At 51.0% G+C, this 21,534-nt stretch overlaps 1 protein-coding gene across 1 annotated transcript in view; it reads right to left on the minus strand.

Annotated features, from left to right (window-relative positions):
* The window catches only part of CACNA1H (calcium voltage-gated channel subunit alpha1 H), a 293,598-nt gene that overhangs the window by 79,085 nt on the left and 192,979 nt on the right, over window positions 1-21,534 (minus strand). Inside the window, exons 8-9 of the mRNA XM_054390949.1 lie at window positions 18,224-19,016; window positions 13,006-13,418 (exon numbers count right to left, since the gene is read on the minus strand). Coding sequence (XP_054246924.1) covers window positions 13,006-13,418; window positions 18,224-19,016 — 1,206 coding nt within the window. The remainder of the gene's footprint in view (window positions 1-13,005; window positions 13,419-18,223; window positions 19,017-21,534) is intronic.

A 21,534-nucleotide genomic window follows, 5' to 3' on the forward strand; every position in this document is an offset into this window, starting at 1 on the left:
CTCCAACTCTGCTCCAACCAACCCTCAGAGCCATGCCAGCCACACCAGGGCTTTCATCCAGCTCCCTGCCCTGGGAGCAGGGCCAACCACCACCCCATGCTGAAGAGGCAACCCCAAGCAGGAGCCAAACTGCTCCCTGTCCTCCCAACAGCTCTGTCAGTTCTCATATGAAAGAGGCAACACAAGGTTTTGTTTGCAGAGAGTGGAAGAGAGCTTAGATGCAATCTCCAGCCTGGTGGCTTTAATAAACCAGCAGAGCTAAACCAACCATGTGCAAACAGGGAGCCCCTGAGAAAGCAACTGAGCTCACAGATGTTCCTGCCCTGATGGGAACCCCCCCGGGGGCTTCCCAGGCAGACAGATCACAGTCAAAGCTGTCAAATTATTTCATTTCTGAGTCCCCAAGTGAGATGAGGGATGGGAAGCACAGTGGATCTCAAGCAATTATTTGCTAAACATCAAGACCTGCTGGAATGCTCTTGCTTGAGGAGGTGGTGAGAGTTTCCATGGCAATGAGCTATTGCCTTGGTGACCATGGGCCTGGACCAGTGCTGCTAAAGCACTGTGACCTTTGGACATCTGAGCACAGCAGGGAGTTTTTCCTCTTTAGCTGTCTAATGATGTTTTGTGTTGTGGGGTTTGTTGTTTTTTTTTTTTTATTTCTGAGTTCCTCCCTATCTAAAAGTTGCCTTAGGAGGTTGTGCTAAAGACAGAGAAGCATAAATTAGTACAGAGAAGCTTCTTCTGCTCATGCCTGCCTCCCTCAAACCCAACCCAGAGTTAACTTTTCTATCAGTCAGGTGCAAACCAACCCTCAGTCCAATCCTGGCTGCTTCTGAGTAGTGCTGAGCCTCTGCCTATGCACTGGAAAATTAAGCACAGGACCTCATCAGCCCAGACATCAAAGACAGATTAATCTATATGCATTTAAGCCTTTGAAGAGAGGTCAAACTGCAAGGCAGTCGTGTTAACAAGGTGAAGAAGTGAGCCTGCTCATAAAGAAGCAGCTTTGCACATCAACAAGCAACCTCCTAGGCAAGAAATTCCCTGAGATTTCTGTGGAAGAGTGAGGAGTGTGTCTGTGTCTCCCTCCAAACAATCTGCAGATAAACTTTGTGCTGTCATCAAAGCTTTATCCTGGGCTCACACAGCAGAAAATTGTCTCATCTCTGCCTTTCAGAACTTCCTGCTGCTTTTCTTCCCAACTTCATCACTGGAACACACTCCTTCCCAGCCACTGGCAGGCCAAATCCTGATGGAGCTGAACCATGACACCAGTTTCTTTTTTAATTTTACACAAACCCTGAGCTCTGCAACTCCAAAGTGGTTTCTGTGGAGACACCAAATAAATAAACAAATGGGCTGGCACCTTCTGGGTGCTGAATTCTGCAGGGCAAAACCTCTGGTGAGCAGCAGAGGCTGGGGAAGAGGAAGGTGAGGAGGGAATTAGGGCCCCAGAGTACAACTGCTAGCTCCAAGCTGCAGCTCCTGGGGGTGAGTTACTGCTCTGGCTGATGGGTGTTAACCAAACTGCCAGGCTGGGGTGAGTATCAGGCAGAGTTTGATTAACTGCAGGGGATGGGGCATTAATCCAGGGAAAGACACTCTGCCTGATTCCTTTATGGTGTGAACATGGTGGGGAGGGCTGTGAGCATTTGCAAGGCAGAAGCCACCCTGATGCATGAAGAGGGTTCTCAGAAGAGCTGCATTTGGCTGCCTCTTCGAGCTGCTCTGTCTCCTCAAGCTGCAAAACTGGGCAGAGGAGTCCAAATCCTGCAAACTTCCTACACAGTCTATTTTAGAGGCTTTGAAACAAAACCAACACACCACAGGAAGGGTGTGATTACTAGAAATATGTCTGAGCTCTCCCACAGCCCAGCCCCATCCATCTTCAGGGCTTCACCATTTGCATCATTAAGGCAGAGCTGTCACATCCCACCCGGATGGTGCTGCTGGATCAGAGCTCTGCTCTGCACTGGTACCCAGCTCCCTCACCCAAGATGCTGATCTCTTCCTTTGGCAGCTTCAAGAGACCTCAGCACAAGCGAGAGGCCTTCTGCAATGTGGCCCCCATAACACAGGCCACTTGTAAGGAGATAATTGCCCAGCAACCCACACTGCTCTCAGACTCCATGGCTGAAATTCATTTACACAAATGACTTACAACTGTTTGCACTCCCAGCAAGCAGTGCCCAGGGACACCACCACCAGAAGGGTTGATGGTTTGCCTGTGAACACTCCAAGAACAAAAAGGGAAACTCCGATTCTCTCTCATATCATAGAATCATGGAATTGTTTTAGTTGGAAAAGACCTCCAAGATCATCCAGTCCAACCACCATGGCCACTAAACCATGGCCCCAGGTGCCATGGCCACACATTTTGTGAACACCTCTGGGGTGGTGACTCCAGCACGTCCCTGGGCAGCCTGTTCCAATGCCTGACCACTCCTGCATCAAAGAAATTGTTCCTAATATCAAATGTAAATCTTCCCTGTCACAATTTCAGGCCACTTCCTCTCATTCTATCACCTGACACTAGGGAGAAGAGACCAACCCCCACCTCACTGCAACCTTCTTTCAGGGAATTGTAGAGAGCAGTGAGGTCTCCCCTCAGCCTTCTCTTCTCCCAGCTAAACAACCTCAGTGCCCTCAGCTGCTCCTCACAAGACCTCTTCTCTATATCCTTCACCAGCTTTGTTGTCCTTCTCTGGGTGTGCTCCAGCAGCTCAATGTCTTTCAAACAGCTCCCTTCACTTTAATTTATTTTGTCTTGTTGATTTGATCTGGGGCAGATTAGGAGCTGCAAAGTTGCTTCATAACACTCTGGATAGCTCTGAGAACAAAGTGCATCTGGGGAACACAGAGTCAGGGATCTGGACCCCTGGTCCCCTCACCAAGTTCCAGGTAAAGCACCTTAGAGAGATCAGCACATAAATCACCTCAATCCAAGATGATTTGAAAGCATAGACAAGTCCATGTATAGTCACACTGAGAGGCAGAGAGCTGCACAATCTGTCTGTCTGCAGCAGAAAGTCAATTCCCTTCAGAGCAGATAAAATAAATAAACTACTCCTGCTGCTGCTGCTTTCTCCAGGGGCACTACAGTAAGAGCATGGGCCCAGGACAGGAGAGAGGAGGTGTTCATTTGTGCAGGCAGCAAGCAGGAGAAGAGAACTCTTCAGGAATGCCTTCACAGGGTGGGGAAGAGGAAGAGCCAAGTGGTCTTCCTGCCCCATCCTCCCCACTGGTAGACTCCCTGCTCCAGCAAAGTGCTAGCAATGATGCTGCAAGGCCTGTGCACAGAGTGTTTTTCCCAAATTGGGAGTCAGGCTGTCTGAAAACCAGACAGAGCAAACAAAAATAGAGCTTTGAAAGAATGCAGGCAAGGCACTGCCAAACCTCCTTCCCTTTCAACTGCTCCTTTCGGCTGCAGCTTTCTCCCTGCACCTCTCAAAGCCAGTTATAAAGAAACATCTTGCAACAAGAAGACCCAGAAGAAGGTTTCAAGGAGCCATTCAAAGCTTCATTCATCATTCTGGAAAAATCTCCCTGTCCCAGCTCGAGGAAGACTCCTGACTCAGGTTGACAGCAGCACTAACCCTACCTGCTCGTCTCCTGCCAGGGGTGGCTCTCGGGGTGGGCTGGCAGCAGCAGGATGAAGGGCAATGGCTTCAAGCTGGAGATTCAGACTGGCAGAAATTCCTCATAGTAAGGGTGCTGAGACACAGGAACAGGTTGTCCAGGGAAGCTGTGGATGCCCCCTCCCTGGAAGTGCTCAAGGCCAGGTTGAACAGGGCCTTGAGCAACCTGGGCTAGTGGAAGGTGTTCTTGCCTGTGGCAGGTGGGGTTGGAACTAGGTGATCTTTAAGGTCCCTTCCAAACCAAACCATGCTGTGATTCTAGGGTTCTTCTCTGATATAAAGGAGTGACGACTGCTGCCCAGAGCATCTCCAATCCTCTGCTTGCTGATGGGGACAGCCAGCTCTGCCTCTCAGCTCCAAGGTACCCAGAGAAGGGAGGTGTACAGGACACCACTGAAGCTCCACACAGACCTTCCAGATGAAGCTGCCATAGTTTCCTATGCACTGCCAAATACCAGCCCCACTTGCTCTCAGTTGTGGTTTGACCTGTCTTTGACAGGACAACAATGCCTTGTCCAGAATGTTTTCCTGGTTTTCCTTAGGTTCAAATGAAACCTCCTGGGTTCCAGTTTGTGCCCACTGCCCCTTGTCTCAGCACTGGGCAACACTGAAAAGAGTCTGGCCCCATCCTCTTGCCCCCTACCCTTTAGCTCTTGCTGAGCATTGCTCAGATCCCCTCTGGGGCTGCTCTTCTCCAGCCTCAACAGCCCCAGGGCTCTCAGCCTTTCCTCCTCACAGAGATTTTTCAGTCACCTCAAGGTTTTTGTGGCCTTCTCTTGGACTCTCAAACTTGGGAGACCAGAACTGGACACAATACTCCAGGTGCAGCCTCACCAAGGCAAAGAGGTGGGGAGGAGAACCTCCCTTGACCTGCTGCTCCCACTCTTTTTCATGCACTCTTGGATAGCATTTGCCTTCTTCACCCCAAGGACACGTTGTTGGGTCACAGTCAGCTTCTTGTTCAGCAGCACTTTTAGCTTACAGGCAGCACAAAGGCATAATCATAGAACCATAGAATCAGTCAGGGTTGGAAGGGACCACAAGGATCAGCCAGTTCCAACCCCCTGCCATGGGCAGGGACACCTCACACTACAGCAGGCTGGCCAGAGCCTCATCCAGCCTGGCTGCAAACACCTCCAGGGATGGGACCTCAACCACCTCCCTGGACAACCCATTCCAGGCTCTCACCACTCTCATGGGGAAGAACTTCTTCCTCACTTCCAGCCTGAATCTCCCCACTTCCAGCTTTATTCCATTCCCTCCAGTCCTATCACTCCCTGATAGCCTAAAAAGTGCCTCCCCAGCTTTCTTGCAGCTCCCTTCAGATACTGGAAGGCCACCAGAAGGTCACCTCAGAGCCTTCTTTTCTCCAGACTAAACAGCCCCAACTCTCTCAGTCTGTCCTCATAGGAGAGGTGCTCCAGCCCTCTGCTCATCCTGGTGGCTCTTCTCTGCTTAAGGTGACACCACCTCTTTGTTTGTGAAAGGCACCTCCTTGACTGCAGCCTCCCTCTCACCAGGCTTTCCCTTCCAGAAGGTGAGCAGCTCTCTGTCCAGCTGCCTCAAGCCTTCCTGCTTGGGAGAACATTAGAGCCTTTGTCAGCATAACATTTGAAGCTGGCTGCCCAGGGCTGTGATTTATGCACAGTTCTGTGATGAAGTGCAGCTGGCAAGTGCCCTCTGCTTTCATTCTGGGGGCTGGATTCCACTTGGTTTATTTTACCTGCCAGTTGAAATGCAAACAGTCTGTCTACCTTCTATATATAACCCCTGTTGCCACCATGGATGTTTATGGGGCATGAGGCTTTCGTGGGCTCAGCCTCAGAAGCCTTGCAGGGCACCCTGACCATGTCAGTTCCCTTCACTGCATGACCCAGCTGGAAGAAACGTGGGTCCTGCAGGGTGTGGGTCTGTTACTGGTGCTGGACAGATCTCCAGTCTCCACCCAACAGCTTATTCCTCTCACCTGCTTAAGAAGTTTGTCATCTCTGGCAGAGAGCAGCTGTGATTTATGTGGCCAAGCCCTCACCACAGAGAGCAGCTAATGGCACAGGCGAGGGGAAGGAACTGAAGCACTGGTGGTGGTAAAACGTGCCCACAGCTCCCCTGGGAATATCCTAATATTATTCCCTGGGCTAGTGAGCACATCCATAGGAACCAGATCAGACTGCAAGCTCGCCTGACCATGACTAGCTCTGTTGTTCTCCTGACTCTGCCCTGGCTGCTCGGGGTGTCAGCACTCAGAGGAGTTATTACACTCAGTTTCTGCTCTGGAGAGGTGCTGTTCCTGTCTGGTAGGAGGCAGAGGAATGGAAGGATCCCTTCTATGCTTCCCCTCCTATAGCAAAAAATAAAAAAATCCACCAACAACCTACAATGCACCAGAAGGACAACAGAGCAGAGAAGGAGTCAAATACAGAAGAGAGTGAGAGAGAGGAGGCTCCATGAGCACCACTCAAGGTAGGCTCCCCAAGGAAGGATGTGATCTACACCCTTGGCCATGGCAGCTCCTAAGACCTAGCAGAGAGTGATCTGAGCTCTTAACAGTGAACATTTGCTGCCAGTTCAGGCTGTCATAGATCAAAGAATGCTTTGGGTTGGAAGGGAGCTTTAAAGGTCATCTGGTGCACCACTCCACCTCCTACAGAACAGGCAGGAAGATCTTCAACTAGGTGATTGCCCAGAGCCCCTGGAATCTGACCTGGGATAGTTCCAGGGATGGGACTTCTACCACTTCTCTAGGCTATGGTTGCCTCTGATCCTTGATTCCCTCTATCATGGGAATGACACCTGGCCAGGTGTAAATGCTCCATGTATGAGCTGCTGCTGGTCTGATCAGAAGCCTTGCAGCCTGACTGTGCAGAAGAGATCCCAAACCTCTCATTTTGTTTGTTAAAGTCCTGGCAGAGTGGCAGCCTGCAGAGAAGGAGGCTGGGATAAAGGTGGTCTGGAGAATACTAAAAGGCAGTGTGATCTTGGGGAGCAAACAAGGATGGAAAACATCTCTTCCCCAAGGTCACCAGACAAAGGCTTTCTCTTCTCTCCCACGAAGTGGACACAGAACTGAGGTTATCACAAGTGGTTTGTTGACTGAGCCAATTTTCTGTCACTCTGCCCTGGAGATCCAGGATGTGTTCTCAACCAACACAGCTTCCCCACCAAACCAACGACTGGGAAGAGCTTTCCCCTTACTGCTGGGACCTTGGAGAAGAAGCAGGGAAGGGACACATTGGTATGGAGCTGACAGAGCCCAAACATGAAGAACTACTAAAGGTAGAATGAGTCTCACATCCTTTATACCACACATTGATTGGGCTGAATTTTCACATCCCAGATAGGGCTGAGGAAACCTTTCTGCTTCAAGTCCAGCTGGTGTGTAAGTCCTTAAAATAGGAACATGCAGAAAGCTGGAAGAGTGAACAAGTTTGGCCAGCTGAAAGTGAGAATCTCAGAACAGAAAAGTGTTTTATTGACTCCCAACTCCAAAGGAATTTAAGCAATTTGCTCTAAACACTGCTGAAAGATTCTCCTCTGCTTCCTGAGAAGGTGCTGAGCTTTCCAGGCCCAACCAATTTTTCAAGCCAAAGTTGACAAACACTAAAAGGGAAGTTTCCCCAGGGAAGCCTAGGTGCTGCCTTAAATCACACAGAATCACTTTTATTCCAGCTCAATAAAATGTGCTACTCAAACCCAACACTTCTCTGACACTGACAAACAAAGGACCACTGAGTGCCCATCAAGGTCAGCTCCAACCTCCTCTGAAGACAGCTGCTCTGAAGGAAACATGCCATGGATGAGGGATCAGGAAAGCAATTAAAAGCTCTTTGAACAGCAATAGCTTGGAACAAATACTAATTTGTACTTCTCTTCTGAGAAGTGAATGCAAAATAGCCTTTCTAGTGCCATTGGATGGGAATTGAGCCTTTTATATGGAATCATTACAAGTATCAACAGCTAATTCTGCAGATTCCTCTGGGAAGCCAAGTAGGGGTCTCTCCTCCCCACTCAAAGCAGAGGTCCCTATGGATGACTCCAGAGCTCATCCTTCTGCAGAGATAATGCCAGCACCTGTCTTGGGACAAACAGCCAGGACTCTGTCTTTCTACTGAGGAACTGGAGGCTGGGAATCAAGACAGACTGAAGAAATAGCAATTATTCAGAGCAGTCAGTAAAGCACAGACAGGAGCTGACCCTGGGACAAAAAGGGATCAGCTTTCAGTGGCAGAGAGGCACCTGGAAAACACAGCTCCTGGAACAGGACCTGCCTGTGCCAGGCATCTCTCTGCAGTGCCCTAAAGGTGATGCTTTGGGAGAGCATTGCTGCAGTGCCACCTTTGCATGGCACTTTCTCAGGTACTCTGGGGAACTGTCAGCTGCAATGAATGCAGAATAAAATCATCCAATGTATGGTAATTGCCTGGAAGATTAATGCAAAGATTTCCTCATTCTTTGTTCTTGGTTTTCCCCATCTGTGGGAGTGTTTCTTTGTGCTGGAGATAGACAAATAAATAAATAAAGCACCAGAGGAGGTAAACCACCACCAACCACCTCAGGGACTCCAAACCAGCCAGTTAACCTCTGAAACACAGGTTGTGCTGCTGCTAACTAACAGCATCGTGTAGCCTCCTAATGACCAGCCATGCAAACCATGGTGGCTGGAGACAGCTGGCTGCTGACCCCACTGATGGGCTCTGCAGGAGGATCCAACTGCTACTAACCACTCAAGTCTCAAAGAAACCACAGAATCACAGAGCTGCCTAGATTGGGAAACACCTTGAAGATCATTGAATCCAATCTAATTAGCCAGCCTAACACTGACAAATCCTTGACTGAACCATATCCCTAAGCACTACATCTACACAACTTCCAAACACCTCCATGGATGGGGACTCCACCACCTCTCTGGGCAACTTGCTTCCCATCATCCTGCTACCCAGCCTTCCTGCCACCACTGTGCTGCCATGCAGTCTTCAATCTGGCTCTGAGAAGAGCAGGATTGCTAAAGGCCAGCTCAGTACAAAGCAGTTGGAGCATCTCCTCCTCTTCCCTGTGAGCCAACCTGCTGCTACAAGCGGTTGTGCTCTTAGCCTCTGGACAGGATCCTTTGCCTAAAAGGGTCTTGTGTGGGAGAGAGGCATTAAATGGGCTGGTGCCAGCTCTGTTAGCCAAGAGCAGCCAGCGTAACCATGTGAGCAGACTGCTGTGAGCTCCAAACCCCATTAAAGACTCATGTTGAAGCCCTGAGGGTGTCTGGATACGGACAGGTCTGTCCATCCATCTGGAGGCAGCACCCAGGACCGTGGTTTGCACAGACACAGATCAGCTTCCTGACTGCTTAGAGGGTGCTACTGAAGTGCTGCTGCAGCACAGGTGCTCCTCTGCCCAGCAGATCCAAGGTTTGCTTCCAGCCTGTCCCCTTGCCACCTTGATCTCCACGTCCAGGAGACATGGACAGTAATGCTCCACTGCCTCAAGAGGGCTCCGTGAGACTTCTCTGCAGAACACTGACGTGTCCCGGGATGAAAGGCAAGACAGCAAACTAAGGACTAGTTCTGCTCTCTCTGCCATGCCATCTGTTGTTCAGTGCTCTCCAGCCCTCCCCCACACAGAGGACTGATGCCTGAACAGCACTTTGAAATAAAAATGGCTGTGCAGTGCCCACCTCTTTGCGAAGCCACTGATGACTATGAAGCCTGGGAAGCCAGGAAAGAAAAGCAAGAAGCCATCAGGGATAGTCTTTTTTTTTTTTTTCCTAAGAGGGATTGTGAATTTCCTTACAGACAGCAAGGGCTGGGGAGGGCTTCCCTGGGGCTGCTGCACTGACTGCAGCCCACTTTGATAAAAGCAATCAATGCTGAAAACCAGTGGCAAGAGTCAAGTCCAAGGAACCATCCATGGTAGGGGATGTTCAGCTTCAGGGCCCAGGAGTCTGCTGCCCATGCTGTTGTCAGCAGGCACAGAGCACAGGAGGCCTCCTCAATGCCAGCCCTGAGGCAATGGATACAAACTGGAACACAGGAGGTTCCCCTCCACAGTGCTGGATCCCTGGAGCAGGCTGCCCAGACAGGCTGTGGAGTCTCCTACTCTGGAGAGGCTCCAAACTCACCTGGATGTGTTCCTGTGTGACCTGTCCTAGGTGATCCTGCTTTGGCAGGGGGGCTTGGACTGGGTGATCTCCAGAGGTCCCTCCCAACCCCTACCAGTCTGTGATTCTGTCACCTGTGCTCTGTGGGTAACTGAACAGCTTGGTGGGAGCAAGGAAAGCAGAGGAGTGCTGCAGAGCTGCAGTCTCTGGATGCAGCTCCTAAACCCTCACAATTTGTGGAGCAGCCTCCAGGTTTGCCCTTTGAAGGATGGAGAAGGAAGATGATGGCAACACCCACACCTGGTTAAGAGCCTGGGGAAGGCTCCCATGGTCTCACTTTGGGACACCTGCTCTGAGCAGAGGTGCAGAGTGACTGAGCACATCCATCACTCAGGGGCCAGCCAGCTGTGATCAAACTGCTTTTCCTAGCAAGCATCACCACATACCCAAATGAAGCATCCTCACCTGCCCTCCACCCCAACACCACACTGTGGGTTTCTTACAGCTTCACTTGGACATCCCCTGCCCCCCTCCACACAAAGCCAGCCCCTCACCTTGTGTCTGGAAGCAAATTCTCACATGAGGAGGGTTGGGAGTTCTGAAATCAGCCTGCTCTGCTCAGAGGAGTCCCAGGCTTTCATGCCAAACAGCCTGAGAGGCTAAAGCCAGCAGGTTCTGTTGCTTTTGGAGAGTGCCTCGGGCCCTGGTGATGCCCTGGAGGTCACTCTGTTGAGAAGAGAGAGCCTGGGCGAGGTGTTTGGAAGCTGAGCTCTGACAGCTCCACAACTCATTACCCTGCTGTGTCCCAGAGACACTTCACAGTCAGGCACGTGGAAGAACCTTTACAGGTCTCACTTCAGAATTCCTCCCTTTTTATTGGGCCCAGGCTGGGCAGTGCCTGTGAGCAGAGCTGGCAGGAGCCTGATGCTCCATAGCCAAAAGCTTCAGAATCTTTATTGCCATTGGCTTTGAGATGGTTGAAAGCAAATCTTTTACGAGGCACAATCCAACACAAACCTGCTGGCTACAGGTTCCCTTTGTTAGCAGCAAGGATGTAATTAGCACAATTTAGCTTTATGTGGCTGGTTGTGGACAGCCTCCAAGCAATCCAAGTTACTGGGGTCAGCTTTGGGACCCTCACTACAAGAAGGAAATTGAGGAGCTGGAGTGTGTCCAGAGAAGGATGGTGAAGCTGGGGAAGGGTCTGGAGAACAGGGCTGGTGTGGGAACTGGGCTTGTTTAGCCTGGGGAAGAGGAGGCTGAGGGGAGACCTTCTGGCTCTCTACAACTCCTTGAAAGGAGGTTGGAGTGAGGTGGGGGTTGGTCTCTTCTCCCTGTTATGAGAGAATCACAGATCACAGAATGTTAGGGGTTGGAAAGGACCTCTGAAGATCATCAAGTCCAAGCCCTCTACCAGAGCAGGGCCATAGAATCCAGCACAGGTCACACAACAACACCTCCAGATGGAAAGCCTCCAGAGGAGGAAATGGCCTCAAGTTTTGCTGGGGGAGGTTTAAGTTGGATATTAGGAAATATTTATTTACTGCAAGAGTGGTCAGGCATGGGAACAGGCTGCCCAGGGAGGTGGTGGAGTCCCCACCCCTGGAGGTGCCTAAAAGAATGCTTGGCCCTGGCACTTCGGGACATGCTCTAATGGCCATGGTGCTGTTGGGTTGAGAATTGGACTTGACATTAGAGAAACAATTCTCTGATTCAGTCCCTGGGCTTCTCATCACAGCCTGCCTAAAACTTTCCCTCAGCACCCGTCAAGACAGCATCTGAAGAGTGACAAAGCCACATCCACCTGACAGAAGGGTATCCATGCAGGAAGGGAGCCTGCGTCAGGAAGGAATGCTCTGCTCAAAGGCTGCTGACAAGGTGTGCTGCCTCATTCTGAAACTTGCTGTTGAACAGCTAACCTGCCAGCAAGCTGACAGTGACAGCTCTTTCTGTGCAGGCTTTGGAGCCTCTCTGCTCTAGGTGTGAGCTGATTTATTGTTGCACAGCTCAGGTTGCTGAGTTTGAGCTGAGTGCTTGCTTTCCTGAAAGAAAAAACCATCTCAGGGAACACAGAGTAGGGGGGGTTAGAACACAGAAGTGGAGAGAAAATAAAGCAGTGGTGCTCTGGTTTGCCATGGTCCCAAGTAGGACTTGATGCTGAGAAGTGCTAGAGGAGAAAATGCAGAGCCTGGTGTCCTGCCTTTGGATGCAGTGTGCTGCTCTGTCTGCTCACTCCTGAGGGGACAGACCAAGGCATCAAGGAGGAAGAGCTCTATAAATAAACCTGACCTGCTGCTGGTCCTGCAGTGGAGATTTTGGGGGGGGGGGCACTGGATGAACCTTTGACTGTCCACCTCACAGAAGATCAGCACAAGGATCACCTAACTTACTGCTTATTCTGCACCTGGCACAGAAGCAGCACAAGAAATTCCAGAGGACATCCTGAGAACACAGTTGAATGTGACCACTTGTTTTTTTGGTTTTTTTTATGTCTTTCCCAGGAAAGAAAAGCCCAGAAAGGCAGCACTCTCCCCCAGAGTGACCAACTGGAGATACTCAGATGACTCACATCCCTCTCCCATCTCACAGCCCCTCCAGCTCCCGTCAGCCAACAAGGACAAGCTGTCCTCAGCTGCCAGCACTGCTTTCTGCCATCACCATGTTCAGAGTAATGCTGGGAACAGCATGATTTCTCTTTCCTCCCTCTAAACACTTAAAAGAAAGACCTACTGACACCCTGTGAGATCAATTTAAAGTTTTTGGAGCCTCCAGGGAGAAATTAACTTATTTTTCTTTATTTCTTTCACTTTTTTTTTTTTTATTTTATTGCTTTTAGCATTGCTTGATCATTTAAGCCCCCCCCCCCCCTTTTTTTTTTTGTGGTTTGTTTTGCTTTTAAAGAGCCAGGATCAAAGAAGAAACTTCTGCAGAAATCCATGGTGCACTACCATGGAAATCCGAGGGGGATTTCCACCAGAATGTAATTCACACTCCTCTTGAGCAATTCACAGCCAACAGCTTGGGCAGTCTGAGCTGTCACATCCCCACACACACATTCCAGCTCCCCACACCTCAGGGCAGGGCTGCTGCCCACCACCCAAGCTTCGCCCTCCCCAAAGGATGCTCCTGCAGGATCAGGTCCTCAGCCTTGGTGTTGCCAACTTGCTTGCAAGCCACCTGCTCCTCCTCTGACGTGACTCAAGTCACCCCAAGCCCTCACCCCAAGAGTGCCTGAACCCACAGACCCTTCAGGCTCTGCAGGGCTGGCTCTGCACTCACCTGCTCGTGGTACTCAATGCCCATGCTCAGGGTGTTGATGAGGATGGCGATCATGATCCCCCGGTTGAAGTATTTGCTCTCCACGATCCTCTTCAGCTTGCCGCCGAAGGCCTTCCACAGGCGGAGGACCTTGTTCCTCTCCTTGGCTTTTCTCCTCTTCCTCCTCCTCCTGCCCCGCTGCTGCTGGAGCTGGTCCCTGTGGTCGCCGTGCCGCAGGTCCTGCGTGAACTCGTAGACGCCGTTGCCGTCGGAGTCGCAGCTGTCGGAGTCGCTGAAGGCGAGCTCGGGGTCTTCCAGGAGGCTGGCACAGAAGGGGCAGTCCTGCAGCTCGCAGGTCAGGGTGCCAGCCGGGGGGCTGGGCAGCGGGCAGGCCACGCTCAGCCCCGACAGCCGGCTGGGCGTCCGCCGCAGAGCTGCAAGGGGAGACGGAGGCACAGCATGAACCACCTCACACCCTCCGCGAGGAGTCGCTGGGGCTGGGAAGGATCTCGAATCTCGAAGGTCACCAACTCCAACCACTCCTTCAGGAAACTAATTTTCCCAACCTAAACCTCCCCCCTGCTGCAATTTGAGGCTGTTTCTTCTTGCCCTATCACTTCTGTGTTGGGAGAAGAGCCCAACCCCAACCTGGCTCCAGCCTCTTTTCAGGGAGGTGTGGACCACCAGGAGGCCTCCCCTCAGCCTCCTTTTCTCCAGGCTGAACAACCCCAGGTCCTTCAGTGACTCCTCACAGGACTTGTGCCCTAGATCCACCACCAGCTTCCATGCCCTTCTCTGGACCTGCTCCAGCCCCTCAATGCCCTTCTTGTAGCAAGGAGCCCAAATCTGAACCCAGACCCCAGGTGTGATCTCCCCAGTGCTACAGGGCTGTGCAGGGCAGAGCAGCTTCTGCCCCACCCTCAGACAAATGCAATACTCTCATACAGCCTTTTGGCCATCCAGTTCAGCAAGCAGCTCTTGCTTTGCACCATTTCCCCCTCTGTTCTCACCTATTTGAGCCCAAACAGCCACTCCTTAGCTGCTTCCATGGGCATGGGGCTGAGGAGCCTCTCGCCACAGAGCATGGCACAGCCCTTCTGTGTCCTGCTGCTGGGGGGACTGACTGCCACACCTCTGCCTTTCAATTAGTGTTGATTACACCTGACCAGGCTAACATCGTTAGTGGTGATCTGAGCCTTATCAAGCTGTTATACCCAATTTAGACAGCACTTCCATTTAGCTTGTAAATGAGGAGGGAGAGGGTGAAATGGACCCAAAAGGTGGCTGCAGACCATGAATCAGGGCTTGGAGAGTCACAGAGTCCCTCTGAGTTCTCCTTCTTCCCTCCTTCAGCCTTTACTAAAGTTCAGCTGAACTTTTTGCTCCAGGCACAAAACTGAGTGGTCAGGATGTTTTAAAATCAAAGACACTGCCATGTGTTTTGGGGTGTCAGGAGAAATGCTGAATGCCCCTACAGGGCCAGGGTATGGAGATGAGATGGACAAGTGTTACAAGGGTGATTTGGGTGGGACAGGAACCAGGTTTTAAATTCTTCATATTTAGGAAATTAATTCTTGGTTTCCTCATATTTAGGAAACTGATACTAATGGCAGAAGGAAAATCCCAACATGAATCACAGAATCACAGAAGTGTTTGGGTTGGAAGAGACCTTTACATCATCTGACCCTTACCCCAGCACTGCCAGGGCACCACTAGACCATGGCCCTCAGCACCACAGCTACACAGCTTTGAGATCCCTCCAGGGGTGGAGACTCCACCACTGCTCTGGGCAGCCTGTTCCAGGGCTTGACAACCCTTTTGGGGAAGAAATTGTTCCTCATGTCCAACCTAAACCTCCCCTGCCACAACTTAGAGCCATTTCCTCTTATCTTATCACTTGTTACTAGGGAGAAGAGACCAACCCCCACCTCAGTCTAACCTCCTTTCAGGGAGTGGTAGAGAGCCAGAAGGTCTCCCCTTGGCCTTCTTTTCTCCAGGCTGAACAACTCCAGTTCCCTCAGCTGCTTCTCACAAGGCTTGTGCTCTAGAATGCAGTGCTGAGGGCATGGGATCCTTCCTACAAAACACCATTCTAGCATCCCTGGAAGCTCTCCTTGAGATTCAGGGTCCCCTGTAACATGCACCTGTCTGGGGGCTGGGTGAGACTCTTGGACAAGTGTGGAGGAGACCAAGCAAAAGGCAGTGGATGCTCCTGGCTCTGAGCCCAGGAGCTGGGAGATCAGCAACCACTCTCAGCCACTCTCTATAAAGAGAGAAGGCAACACCAAACTAAATAAAAGCACCTGATGAGCTTGAAAATTGGGTTGTGACAAGAGTTAAAACGTATTTTGCTTTCATAACAGCCTTGCAGAAGAGAACTTTCCTTCTCCTGCTCATTACACCAAAGACACCAGAAGGACTCAGCCTGCAAGCAGAACCAGAGCAGCACTACACATGAGCTTGGTGTTACTGATGAGGGCTGACCTGATGAGGAAGGACTGCAGCTGAAGCACAGCAGTGTGGACAGCAGAGGCACTGAGCTCCTCAGAAATCTTTTAATGCTACCAAAGTGTTAAAGATGCTGTGAAAAACCCTGGCACCACAGATGTCTTCAAAATACCAGAGTCTCCCTGGCTGCCTGCTAAAATAACCTCCCAGCATTGCAGGGCACAAGAAGAGGGAGGCACAGGGTGTGCTTTTATGCTGTTCAATTCCACAACAAAGGAAGGGGAGAGAATGCTCTCCCACAATTGCTTCTTTCCCAGAAGACACCAACCTTGTTTCCAGCTGGGGCTGTGAGTGCCCTGGCTGCTAATGCCTCCTTAATGCTCTCAGTCATCACTTGTGTCCTCTCCTTGCACAAGTCCTGCTGGGAGCAGACTGTTTCTTGGCTCATAAGAGTGGGGAGAGAAGTGAAAAAGGTCTTTGTTTGCCTAAAGAAGCTGAGGAGCTTTGGGTGAGCTTGTGAGCCCACCTCACCTTGCCTGTCAAGCACAGGGTTAGGACTTAGTCCCTGTTAAGTACTTAGCTCCTTTGCAAAATTTAGGCTGGGTTGGAGAACCATGAGCTGGAAGCTGAGCCTGGCAGAGCTACACCCTCAGGAACCAGCTTGTTTGGCACTTCAAGGTCCTCCTGAAGCCTAGAGGGCACATCCATCATCCCTACTGCATGAAGATGGTTGCAGTGCAGAAATGAATCCAGCTCAGCCCTGGTGGTGTGGCAGGAGGGGCTGCAGCAGGAGTGGGAAGGAAGGCTTGGAAAGAACCAGGGCTATGGAGGGGAAGAGCTGGGCACTGACACACTGCATGGTGGGGTCTCCAAATGGACCTGGCTGACTTGCTTCCCTTCACAGCCCTTGTGCTCCTCAGGGTGCCAGATGAGCTGCTGCTCCCCAGCCAAGAGCTGTGGCACCCACCCCTTCCCCTAGCTATGACCACACCTCTGAAACAGACAAAACAATTCTGGGGAGATTTGTTTAAAGCATTTTGGCCTCCTCTGGGCTGAAATGCTTCTGAAATAGAGGAGCATCAATAGCAACTCAATCTAACCTCCAGCTTTCAAAGAACCACCACAGGCTGCATGGAAACCTCCTAAATCATTGAAATGGCCCTGGGATGGCACAGTTGGGACTGAGCTCTTGGGCTCTCTTCTGAAGAGGACTCCAGCAGCAGAATCTCTTGCTCTGTCCTGAGCAGCAGCTTCCATGCAAGAGCTCATCTGGTCCTCCTTGCTTTGCCAGGTCCAGGTTTCTGCAGAGCCTGGGTTGTTATCTCAAGGTAAATAGACATTCTCACAATAACCTTTGTTAGCTTGCCTCCTTAAAGACGAGCCAGCTGTTCAGACAAAGCCCTTGCTTCACAACAGAATGCTGCAACTAACCTTGCCCCCTCCTCCTGCCCTCCTGCTGAGCTCCCAAGGACACAGAAACGTCCACTGAAGGCAATTTCTATAAACAATCCACTTTACCCTTTTGTATGAGCACTGAAAACAAAAACAAGACCAAAGCCACAGACAAGCCAGCTGACCTAGCTGGCAAGCAACCTTTCCTGTGACCCCACCCCCAAGCTAGGCTTGGTATTTTTTTCAGCACATCCATCACTAGGATAAATATTTGTGTCCATGCACACGCAGATAAACAGTTTTGGAGAACACAGGCACTGAAAAACAAAAACCAAACCAAACCAAAACCAAAACAAATGACGAGTTTGGCAACGAGATGAAAAAAATAGAAGCTAAATCTTTTTGACTTTGTGTTGTTTGAGGGCTTTAAGAGTCTATTTTGCAGCCTTTAGCTCCAGCCATGAGGACCGGGAAAACATTTTGCAAAGCAGAAGCCCAAGTGCTGTGTGTAATCACTGCTCCACGAGTGGGTGGCTGATATGCAAAGGGAGATAAACCTGCACTAAGGAGCACTGCTGTTGGGACTGCAGTCCCAGACAGGGATGGGACAAAAGAGTCCCCAAGATGTTCCTCATTCCTTCACACTAGGAGTGGTCTGGTTGCTTAGGATGAGAGGAAATGGTTGGAGCACCTCTGCTACAAGGACAGGAGGTTGTAGCCAGGTGGGAACTGGTCTCTTCTCCCAGGCAAGCAGTGGCAGAACAAGTGGACACAGTCTCAAGCTGCACCAGGGGAAGCTTGAGGTGAGAGAAAGTTCTTCACAGAAAGAGATATTGGCCATTGGAATGTACTGCCCAGGGAGATGGAGGAGTCACCGTCCCTGGAGGTGTTAAAAAAAAAGATTGGATGTGGCACTAGGAGCCATGGTTTAGTTGTCAGGTGGTGTTAGGTATTAGGTAATAGGTTGGACTTGATGATCTCTGAGGTCATTTCCAACCTGGTTGATTCTGCAACAGGTTGAGGGAGCTGGAGTTGTTCAGCCTGGAGAAAAGACGACTCTGGGGAGACCTAATATGACCAAATATGACCCAAATGACCTTTTGCCCATTGGGATGTGCTGCCCAGGGAGGTGGTGGAGTCGCTATCTCTGGAGACGTTCAAGAGGAGACTGGATGAGGCACTTAGTGCCATGGTCTAGTTGATTGCTTAGGGCTGGGTGATAGGTTGGACTGGATGATCTTGGAGGTCTCTTCCAACCTGGTTGATTCTATGATAATAGGAGCCTTCCAGTACCTGAGGGAAGCCTACGGGAAGGATGGAGGTCACCCCTCAGTCTCTTTTTCCCCAAGCTAAAGAGCCCTCAGCTCCCTCAGCACCCCCCCAGCTTGTTTGTCCTTACCATGCTCTCCCACCAGCTGCTGCAGCTTGCCATATGAATCCATGCCCGGGTTTCCAGGGCTGTTACCCACAGCCACGGGTGAGCTGCCGTTTTTCTTGCCTTTGGGAACAACTGGGACAGAGCTGGCTTTGCTGCTGGGAGAAGGCAGGATGGTAGGGTAGTTCATGGTGCCGTGGTTGGAGAGCCCAGAGGTCAGCTTAAGGCCGGCAGGAGTGCTGGAAGCCTTGCAGGTGCCCTGCGGCCCCTCCACGTGGCAGTCTGCGTGGTAAATGCTGTGCACGGACTCCGCATCGGCGGCCAGGGCAGGGCCCTGCGAGTTGGGCGAGGGAGGAGGAAGCATCAAGCGGCCTCCAGCTTTCATGACCTTGAGCTCCAGGTCGCAGATCTCCAGGTTGGAGCGCGGCCCCTGCGGGCTGCCATTGCTGATGTGGTAGTGGTGGTGGTGGTGGTGGTGGTGGTGGTGGATGAGGTGGTGGATGGAGGTGATCCTCTTCTTGCCCCGCTGGCTCTGCCCGTTCGCGACGCTGTTGGGGTTCACCTTTTTCCGGCGCTTGCTCTGCCAGTTGTGGTAGAGGCGGAGGGTCCTGCGCTTCACCTTCCTGAAGATGTGGCAGATGTACTTCAGCAGCTCCTCGTAGCAGCTGCCCGGCTCGGAGAAGCTGGCGATGGTGCTGTCGTTGGAGAGGTAGCGCGCCCGCTGCTCCTGCATCAGCTGGTTCTCCCGCTGCTTCGTCTCAGAGAACTGGGTCGCTATCACAACCAGGCACAAGTTGATCATGAAGAAGGACCCCACCTGGAGGAAAGGTGTTGGCAGGTTAGCAGAGGGGGGTGGCAGCAGGGCAAGGCGTGGAGGTTTTAGGCTGTGCCTAGAAAATTTTCCACACGGCTCTTGAGCAGAAAGTGGTAGGATGTAAATAAGTCACCACCAGGTGTGAAAAGGAAAGTGGTGAGAAGGTCTAAATAATCCCATTGGGCAGATAACTAACAGAAGTTAGGATCAGAGAGTTGGGGCTGTTCAGTCTGGAGAAAAGAAGGCTCCCAGGAGACCTCTTGTGGCCTTCCAGTAGCTGAAGGGGGCTACAAGAAAGCTGGGGAGGGACTTTTTAGGCTATCAGGTAGTGATAGGATTGGGGGGAATGGAGCAAAACTAGAAGTGGGTAGATTCAGATTGGATATTAGGAAGAAGTTCTTCCCAATGAAGGTGGTGAGACACTGGCACAGGTTGCCCAGGGAGGTGGTGGAGGCTTTTAAGGCCAGGCTGGATGTGGCTGTGAGCAACCTGCTCTAGTGTGAGGTGTCCCTTCTGGCTTCTGCTGGCTTTGCTGACCTTGAATGTGTTCTTGTAGTTAAGTAACTAACAACAACTCTCTGCCCTTTCTCTTGTCTGGTGTACAGAAGGGAGGGAAGGGAGCAGGGAGAGGGAAGCTGTTAGTAGCCCCCTGGCTTTGTCCAGGGGGGTCCTTGTGCTGTTTATAAACTGTAAACATCTATGAATCTTGTCTATTTTGTACATATTCATCACATTTCATAGTTAGATTGTAGTTTTGCTTGTAAGTAGAGATTCATTTGCTCTCTAACTGAGCTGCTCCAGCAATTTTACATCGGGGGGCAATTTTCAACCCACCACACAAGGCAACACTCTTCACCACCACATGCTGTCTGCACTTGGAGTGTGGTTCCAAACATGCCCAGTCTCAGGGTCTGCTCACCAAATGTTATGTCAACATGTGCCTGAGCTGCTAAATTTGCTCCTAAGCCCTGCTGCATGAGTTTGGCAATGGCGAAGCCAGATGTTGACAATAGCCTTCACCACTTCCCTGCCCTCAGCAGTGATGACTTTTGCTGCTGCTGCCACAGGGGGTCTGAACCACAAGGCAATTGCTTACCACCACACAATAGGTCACTGGGGGGGAGGTGAGCTGGTTTCCAGCTAGACTGCAAGGATCTGAGTATTGAAACTGCCTCTTCTCTTCCTCTTTCTCTTCACACCATGGCATAGAGTCTCCTCATTTTGAGGAGGACAATCCAAGTCCATGCATGTGTGACCTTGTACCTCTCTGACAGAGAAATGCATCTCCGGGAGATTCAGAGCTCCTAGAAGGGCCTGATCCCCTTTCTGGTTGGTGTGTTCATGAGTGATGCTGAGTTTTCAAAGTGAGGTACACTCTTGTAAAGCTAAGGATGTAGCCTTAGAATGTGACCTAAGGTTACATCCTCCCTTCAGCTGTTGAGTCCACAAACTGGGTTTTCACCACTTGGGTTCATAAATCAGCCAAAGGCCAACATCAGACATTCCCCTGAGACAGCCAGGCATGAGGGGACTGACATAAAGAAAGTGCCACTGGCTGCATGGCCAAACCGCTGTGCTCCCCTCAGTGGCACATGTATGGATTTCATCTGCACCATGGTCTGGTGCACCCCCAGGGGACACTGTCTGGAGTTGGCTTGCAGTCCTCTTCTGCAGTTTGCTATATCAGCCTGGATACTGCTTGAGAAGCAGCAAGGATGCCATTCCCAGCTCCAAGTGACTTGGAGGTTAGGCACCTTCTGGCTTTTCTGCAAAGAGCCATAAGGAAAAGGAGGGCTCAGAAGAGTGGAGCATAAATGTCTGCTCTGCATGGCCCATTGCTAGAGGCTCAAAGTTCCCTGGCTTCAGGATGCTATTTTTTACTTGGAAGCTTTCACTCTGCTCTGGTGATGGGAGCTGTGGAGGCCACAGACTTCCCAAGGTCTTCAAACCACATTGATGAGGACAGATCAATATCTCTATCTGAAGACTACCCAGCCACAAAAACACTTCAAAGTGCCTCTGTCCCATGTCCTGCTTGACACATACCTGGTACTTTCCCCTCTGTTCTCCTCCTGACTTAACTGCTGAGCTTTTCCACAGCTGTGGAGCCCTGCAGAAGGCTGTGCCCAGTGTGAAATCAGATCTTTGCTACCATGGCATGGAAGCTCTCGAGGGCAGCCTCCAGTGATTGCTTTGTTTGAAGGAATGCCAGCACCACCAGCCTTCAGAGACGGGCACTGTTCCTATCACTGTTACTTAAGGACTCAGGTGGAGTCCAACAGTTTGAGGGCCCTCCATGGAAATGGGGAGGGGGGGCTCCTCTGGCACATGGAGGAGGCTAAAGGAAGAGAAGCTACAGCCCTCTGCTTTTTTTTTTTTTTTTTTTTTCTGATTATCAGTTGCTTGGCCAAGGCATGGCAGTTAGGACACATGAAGGTGATGAGACCAAGACTAGGAGAGCAAGAGGGAGGGAAGACCATATGGCTTGACAAGCTGTGATTGTGCATCACATGCCACACTA

Source organism: Indicator indicator, chromosome 22, assembly GCF_027791375.1.
Source record: "Indicator indicator isolate 239-I01 chromosome 22, UM_Iind_1.1, whole genome shotgun sequence".
NCBI classification, from domain to species: Eukaryota; Metazoa; Chordata; class Aves; order Piciformes; family Indicatoridae; genus Indicator; species Indicator indicator.